The 8,311-nt window shown below is 45.4% G+C and overlaps 2 protein-coding genes across 3 annotated transcripts in view; both read right to left on the reverse strand.

Moving 5' to 3' along the window:
* LOC106821226 (transforming acidic coiled-coil-containing protein 3-like) overlaps positions 1-6,152 on the reverse strand; it is a 36,329-nt gene extending 30,177 nt beyond the window's left edge. For both annotated transcript variants that reach the window (XM_014825933.1, XM_014825934.1), the window contains exons 1-3: positions 6,109-6,152; positions 5,205-5,265; positions 3,560-4,355 (exon numbers count right to left, since the gene is read on the reverse strand). In XM_014825933.1, the coding sequence (XP_014681419.1) occupies positions 3,560-3,665 (106 nt within the window). In that variant the 5' untranslated portion in view covers positions 3,666-4,355; positions 5,205-5,265; positions 6,109-6,152. The remainder of the gene's footprint in view (positions 1-3,559; positions 4,356-5,204; positions 5,266-6,108) is intronic.
* Positions 706-8,311, reverse strand: part of LOC106821227 — a 38,564-nt gene continuing 30,958 nt past the window's right edge. Inside the window, exon 5 of the mRNA XM_014825939.1 lies at positions 706-900. The gene's annotated coding sequence lies outside the window, so the exon portion shown is untranslated. The remainder of the gene's footprint in view (positions 901-8,311) is intronic.

Here is an 8,311-nt window from a genome sequence, read left to right on the forward strand (position 1 = left end):
TTGATTGTCGCATAAAAATTCACCAGGATTCAGATTGGCCCGGGTGCACTCACCTGCGATAATACTTTGTGCAACAACGAAATAAAATTCAATTTCAAATAAATACCTTATAGTAAAGTAACATTCACAAAATAGTCATTCTGGTGCCACTGTGTAAATATTACACCACACAAAAGAGTGGGATGTTTATCCCGACGTGAAAATCGAAACTTAATGCAGCTTTTGTGTTGAGCCTATCTCATCAAAATGATTTCATGCACAAAATGCTTGCACAGAACACTACTTCGACTAGCTCCATTAATGGATTTTGGGAGGAAACAGCTTTAATGTCCAACTTCAACTTGCAGAATTTCACATTCACTTGGGTGGTCTTAGTCTGATTTGTTACAATTTAGTTATGGGAAGGGGGAAGACATCTTTAAAATGACCAACATCCTTACGCGCAATTACTATCACTACTCACAGATCTACCACTATTATTTCATCACTACTTCAAACTGTTACATGGGAACTTTTTTTGAAGGGACCAACATTGCAACTGTGACCTCGCGACCCTGGTTGCAACCTTGAACTCGCGACCCCGGATGCAACCGTGAACTCGCGACCCCAGATACAATCGTGACCTCGCGACCCCAGTTGTAATCGTGACCTCGCGACAACCTTGACCTCGCTACCCCGGATGCCGACGCGCGTACGTACGATGTGTCGATGAGGTCGTCGACGATCTGCCGGGCGATGAGCTCGTACTCCTGGTGTTCGTGTCGCGTGACGACGCTCGTCCGCTCTGCCCACTGCTCCTGCTCGTCCAACCAGCGGATAGCAGAAAGATTCTGCTTGTAGCAGACGCCGTCCCCGCTGCACACCGCAGCCTCCTTCCCCTCAGCAGCAGCAGCAGCAGCAGCATCCATGAAAATATAAAGATTCAAGGTATCCTTTCTCACAGGCGCCACTTTTTGTACGTTATGGCCACAATAATTATGGACTAACTCTAGAACGCGAGAACAACGCGTGAACGCTTTAAGCCAATATGCGCTCGCCCAACAATCGCCATAATATTTCTCGCTTCACAATGCTAAAAAAACATTAATTTCCCAAGCTCCATAAAAAATCGTAAAAGTTTCTCAGTTTGATCGTACTTCTAGAACATCATGATCGTAAGGAAGACGAACAAATCGTAAACGATGCATGGTCTGAATGCGAGCACAACTAGTGTAACTCACTCATGCACTTCTCTTCAGCTCCCTGTGCGTGTTGGCAGCTCTGTGACTCACGTCCGAGCACCTTCTCTTCTTCTCCCACTCGCCCGCGCCTCCCCAAAAATCTTTGTCCACTTCTAGGTTACCGGACTGATCATGTTTCCGCGTCCCTGCTACCGAGTACGCAGTACTGGTAGACAGTAATCAACGTCTACCGGCGCCTGCTAGCGCGATTATCCAGCTAATGTTGCATACTCTGTAGTGTTCAATCGTTGAATTTCTAATCATCATCGATCGTTACAAATCGTTACCGGAGTTGAATGCCTGCGTTAGCCGTTACTGTCGTTTTGCACTGCTTTACTACTGTGTGTATAAACTAGTTATTTAATAAAAGTAATGATAGTGCATATATCTCTATTCTCATCACTTTTTCAATTTTTTTTTTCAAATTTTTTTGATGAATTTATTATGGATTTGGATAACCATACCTTGGCTCGAGCCACTATATCAAGCCATAGATCGAATTATAATCGATGCATCGCTGATTCACTAACTGCTGGGTATTGTGGCCTCGCTGCTGTGTTGTGCTTGAATGTGCATTGTGTGGCGCATCTGCGGGGCTGTCCGCCGGCATGGCGGCTGATCACGAGATGTACATTCGGAACGCGAAGACCCGATTGCAGCAATGCTAGTGCATGGCTTGCACTCTGTACGTCTGCTCAAACATTAACCTGACATACGACAGTCGTTAAAAACTACCAGACTGTCCTAAACAATGTCTTTGCACCTTTTCAGTTAACTTCCATGTTATATGCCTCGATCAGGAAGCCTGAAGTCTTGTTGGCAACATGAAACACTCAGTTTATGTTATAACCGGAAAGTGTATTCGATATTTTCCGTTTCCGACACGCATCGCTTACTGCACAATCTCGTTGCGGACCATCTCTGTGCTGTGGGGATCAGCACCAGTTTATTAACTTGTTGGGAAGCCTCCCTGTTACACTAAGCCATTCATCAGACAAAATTAAAGCATACTAGAGTAACTACATCTTCCAGACTAAGCCAGTTCTCATCATGCTTAAATTATTACGTCACAATAAATAGTAAAGTACAAAATAATATTCTCATTTTTCATAAAAGCAAGTTAATTCTGTTCATCTTTTATTGGTTTTAAATTGACTGCATTATACTTCCTATTTTCTTACGTATTGTTTGATGTAACGACAACCTCGTACTCATACATAGCCGCCCTAGCAAGCAATTAATTTCAGAATCATACATAATCATATCATCAGGTTTTAGATTTTTAACTAGTGAGAACCATCTTATCAAGTAGCAATTGACGATACATTTTATCCCTTATTAGTACTCACTTTTAAGTAAAAAATGCAACAATTTTTTTACAATATACACCATAGAAAATTCGTGACGTTCTCTGACGTTTAGTCAATTAACGCCTAGATCTCTAACATGACTTTATTCACTTACCGCAGGTAATGCTGACGAGCATTTAGTCTGTCCAGGATCACCTGATAACGCGGGCGGTGTTTCTCTGACATGAGCCGGGCGCGCCGACAAATGGTTAGCCCATCAACGCAAACGTCTTCATCGCTGAACACATCATACATTGCTGACGACTGAAGAGGCAATTCTTTACTGAGCGAACATATGAACAATCATTAACACTACAAAGTTTTGCAAAGACTGAAGGTGGACTTACAGATGCAATATCATCGCGTCCAAGCGAGCAATCTTATTTTAGCCTGAATTTCAAAAACTTCAGTAGGACATATGAAACAGCGCACATTTCAAATCTTATTGGATAAAGATCTCTCTGGTTCTCTTTGAAATAGTAGGCTGCCGCAGCAACCGGCGCTGGGCGGGCTATACGGAGTTCCACAGCACGGATCAAACATTCGGTAGACAGACTCTGTCGTTGCCACCCACTATGGTTCATCTATAACACGACAAGAGACAACATCTGTCTTTGATCGATCTATATCGATGTATACGGGAGCACTGCTGATTCACTAGAACAACTCCTCGTGTCGATTTGACATTAAATTGAATGCGATTTACTTACATGTGCGCCTCTGCCCTCCTCAATACTCAAAGCCATCTTTCATCATCGAAGACTGCAATCGAAAATAAATCACACATTAGTCGTTATATTCATCCAAGCAGACTCTTAATTAATTCGCCGCGCGGCTGTCTCACTCAGAATATACAGCTGAAATCTTAGGGTAACACCACGGCCATGAAAACGGACCCAAACCAGAGCGAGAACAAAGCGTGCGAAAAACCCACACGAAAAAAACCGCAAAATCCACGGCAAAGAAAACCCGCGCAAAAGAGGTACCCACATTCCGTCGCGGGCCGAAATTCCTCCTGGCTTCCGCTTCCGTCCGCCGGAAACTCGTTGGTGACCGTCATCGCGCTCTCCGTCATGCCGTTGATGCTGGGAAGCATCGCCGGGGCGATGGGCGTCGGTCCCGCGTCGTACCACTCGTCCTCCGAAGACCCGCCGTGCGCGGCATCCCCGACCCGCAGCTCCCGCTGCGCCCGAGCGCGACGGCGGGTGACCTCGCCATCTCCACGGCAACCCGCGCGTCGCTTTCACTCTCCGCGCATGCCGTCGGCGTCTCCTCCCCGCGTCCGTGTCGGGCGTTGTCTCGCCGGACGCCTTCGCGCAGCTATCGCGGACGCCTCACGCGCGCTGCGCCGTTGCGCGAGACTCGGTGCCTGCTGCGACTGTTGTGACTTGGCCGCTCGGCGAACCACCGATCCCCGAGTCGCTCATGCTGTAGGACCTGCGAGGGCCGCAGGGCGCCCGCGGGGACGACGTCGTTGAGCACGCGCGCCTCCTTGTCGCTGTCGGTCGACGCGAGAATCTCGAGCGACTCTGTCACCTTGTTGTTGTGTTCGTCGGCATGACACCCTCGACGTCGTTTTTGTTCGTCGCATGACGATCTCGACGTCGTTGTTGTTCGTCGGCATGACGATCTCGACGTCGTTGTTGTTTGTCGGCATGACGATCTCGACGTCGTCGCTGTTCTGCTGCTTCTTAGCGCGCGCAGCTTTAATCTGCTCCCTCATCGACGGTCGCGCGACCTTGGGCTTCGCCGTCGCGTCCTTGGGCGGGTCGGCTTTCCCTTCATCCTGGAAGACGCGAGTGGAAACGACGGGGTTACACACATGTTCATATATAATTATTCGTATTTTATACAATTATTCATTATAAATTATTTATTTTTCATTTATATATATTTTAAAATATTATTATGTTTATAATATTTACATGGGGTTAAACCGATGGGTGTAATATGTACGTGTTCTTCCGTTACACAACCTATGCTGTATGGAACGTGATGCACAAATATCCTTGCTCCCCCAGGGAGGGATTCTCTAAGGGTTCTCCCTAGCCATAACGTATGTCAGGTCTGACATGCATTCAAAGCTGATGCAAGTTTTCACAGCGGATAAATCCTCTGACACTACATTTCCCAGTGACTTTATTTTAGCAATCCCATTCATCGTCTGGTTTCAACAGCTCGATGTATATGTCTCAGACGCTAATAGAGTTCACCTGTGTATTCAGGGTTGCTCATGACAGTGTAAACGACTCCAATTGGTTCAACACTTTACCCCCATCGTCCATGAAAGACATGCCTTGTGAAATTCTTAGGGAGAACACTGATATGTCTAGCAGTGTCATTTTCATTGTCAACCTTTACATAACAGTTCATGTGCATACGTTATAACACCCTAGACTCACGCTTTAGTCTATTATTTAGTTTTGATAACAGCTCTCAGTTATCACCTTTATCACCCCAAATATTTCTCTCAATGCTACCCAGAAAGTACTTTTGTTGCCTGATGTACAGACTAGAAGCAGATCTCACAAAAAGTGTGGCATTATCATGTGTGGTAGTCGATTTGCCTTCTGTACATTGCATAATACATATGAATACAAATACAACTAGATGCTCAACTGTAATTGTAACTTACACAGGCTTCTTGGCAGGCTTTGGTGCAGATCTAACTGGTGATTTCTCCACGGCTATCCCCACTGCAGTGTAATAAGAGATTTGTCAGGATAGTTACAGAAATGAAGCAAGCAATTACATGCATTAGTCAGTCATGTTCACCATTAACCACCACATTAGTTCCACCTCACTACTCCCACGGCAATCATTCACTTGCACAATGTTACTCTACTCCACAGCACGTGCGCAGAGCTTGCGCATATGTGTGCAGTTGCAGGGGTTACTCTGGGAAATTGAAAAGTGTAGCCAAAAAATTAACAATTGACTTTTTTTGTAGCCAATGTTGATAATTTGTAGCAATTTTTTTTGTGTCCACGATTTTATTCTAAATTACCTACTTGTACAAACTACAGAGAATCATAACAATTAATAAAATGTTGATTTTACTAGTTTGTGTCTGTTGTATGTTTCAAATGTGTATTAGCAAAAAATAGCCAGTCTAATGTTTTTATAGCCAGTACAAAAAAATGTAGCAATTGCTATAAGTTAATATCGGGAGTTCAGCTGTGCTTATTTATTAATAGAAAAACGGCAGTATAAAATTCCCGAGCGCGCTTAGAACGTACCCATGAAATTAATGTACAACACTCGTGCGTTTTTAGTTTTTGCATTAACACAACATTGCCAAAATCCAAAATGACGTAATCATATTTGTTAAATATAGAACGCACATCGCAGCGTCCGGCCTCGTGAATTGAAGCCGATGCTTAGTGAACAATTATAGATCAAAAACCATAGACTTAAATCGACCATCTAACCATGTATAAAATACAAATATATCACCTCCCTTATCTGATTCAATATGGCGCGGACTTTCGATATGCCATTTTGCGAGTGTGTAGATGTAACCCCAGAGTTGCACGCACCTTCCGGGTTAGTGTTGAGCATCCTCCTTCATCTAAACATCGGTCGCAGGGTGCCTCGGACCACGGCCAGATTTCCGCATCGGCCAGGAAGCTTCCCACCATACGGTCAGGATTTCTCGTCGAATCTCATCCCAGTTGATCTTGTATGCGCCGCCGCAGGGCCGATCCTCGCTCTCCTCCGCCACTTGTCTCACACCGTCGGAATCGGACATGTCAGTCAACGCATGCCTGGCGTGAAAACATTCACAATTTTCTGCATCAACTGCTTTTGTTGAAATCATGTGTAAATCTAATCCAGGGTTAGTATATGGATGTAGAAAACAAGAGGCAGAATGGAATTGCCACAGTGAGTATACACACTGCGTCTACAGTCACGACTAATTTCCGGTCCGTTTAAATTGCGAATTCGACTGAGCGCGTCCACCGACCGCCTAAATAAGAACACGCCCGACTAAATTCACAAGACGCAACCGCGAAATTAACCACTCCAATTTCCATCAAGTCCTACATTCGTGAACAATACTCTGTAAGCTAATAAATTGCGTATACGTATTTTTATATTGCCAAAAGACGATAACCCTCTTCTTGCCTGATCATTTTATAAGTATCTACTGTCGATAATGAAATTCTACTGCCCTCAATGTCTGGAAACATGACACAGATTATCTCTGCAATGAGTTCAAGAATGTCAGAGATAGGATAATAGCACAGCCGTGGCATTATGCTTATACCGTTGTACCTGGTGTCCGCTGTTTCCACTTACTGGTACCTTGTCGGCTTAACGCTTGCACTGTTAGCCTGGTTGACGTCCACTGTGCTGATCTCAGCGTCTGTCAGCCTGATTCTTCTCAGGATCATCTTCTCCCTGTTCGGTTAAACTTCTCACAGAACATGAGCCTCCATCTATTAATGCGCGCTGTCTTTATGGAAGAGGAACTCCTCTTAGAGATTAGGCGCCGCTGTCTTACTGGAAGAGAAGCTCTCTAAATGACGCCCTGTCTTTATTGGAAGAGGAAGCCTCCTAGATATGGCCGCGCCTGTCTTTATTTGGATAGAGGAAGCTTCCTCCAGAGATGCCCGCTGTCTTTATTGGAAGAGAAGCCTCTTTAGAGATTTCCGCCGCTCTTTATCGAAGAGAAGCTCCTCTAAGATGGCAGCCGCTTCTTTTATGATAAGGAAGCTCCCTAGAATGCCGCCGCTGCTTTATTGGAAGAGTAAGCTCCTCTAGAGATGTCCGCCGCGTCTTTATTGTAAAGGACACTCCTCCGAGATGCGCCGCTGTCTTTATTGAAGAGTAACTCTCCAGACGATGGGCCTTCCCTTGTCATTATTTCAAGAGGAAGCCTCCTCTAATATGGCTCCGCTGATTTATTGGATCAGAGAACCTCCTCTAGATGATGGGCGCTGTCTTTATGGAAAGAGAACGCTCCCAGATGATGCGCGCTGTCTTATATGGAAAGAGGTAAGCTCCTCTAGAGATTGGCGCCGCTGTCTTTACTGAAGAGAAGTTCCGCTAGAGATGGCGCCGCTGTCTTTATTGGAAGAGAAGCTCCTTAAGATGCTCCGCTGTCTTATTTGGAGGAGGAATCCCTCTAGAATGATGCGCCGCTCGTCTTATGAAAAGGAAGCTCCTCTACAGATGCCCGCTGATTATTGAAGAGAAGCTCCTCTAGTAGATGCGCCGCTTCTTTATTACGAATGAGAAGCTCCTCCAGATGATGCGCCGCTGTCTTTATTGGATAGAGAATCTCCTCTACATGGCCCGCTTCTTTATTTCGAAGAGCGAAGCTCCTGGCTAGAGATGCGCCGCTTCTTTATGAAGAGAAGCTCCTCTTAGAATGGCGCCGCGTCTTTATTGTAAGCAGGAACTCCTCCAAATGGCGCCGCTGTCTTTTCTTGGAAGAGAGAAGTCCTCTAAAAAGATGGCGCCGCTCTGTCTTTTGAAAGAGGAAGTTCTCTGAGATGGCGCCGCTTCATGAAGAGGAAGCTCCTCTAAGATGCGAGCTAGTCTTTATGGAGAGAAGCTCTCCATGAGATGGCTCCGCTGTCTTTATTGAGAGTAAGCTCTCTAGAGATGGCTCCATGTCTTTATTGGAAGAGGAAGTTCTACTCAGAGAGGCGCCTGTCTTATTGAAGAGGAATGCCTCTAGATGATGGCCCTTGCGCTGTCTTTATGAAGCAGAAGCCCTTCCAGAGATAGGCT

This window comes from Priapulus caudatus, unplaced genomic scaffold, assembly GCF_000485595.1.
Source record: "Priapulus caudatus unplaced genomic scaffold, Priapulus_caudatus-5.0.1 Scaffold64, whole genome shotgun sequence".
NCBI classification, from domain to species: domain Eukaryota; kingdom Metazoa; phylum Priapulida; class Priapulimorpha; order Priapulimorphida; family Priapulidae; genus Priapulus; species Priapulus caudatus.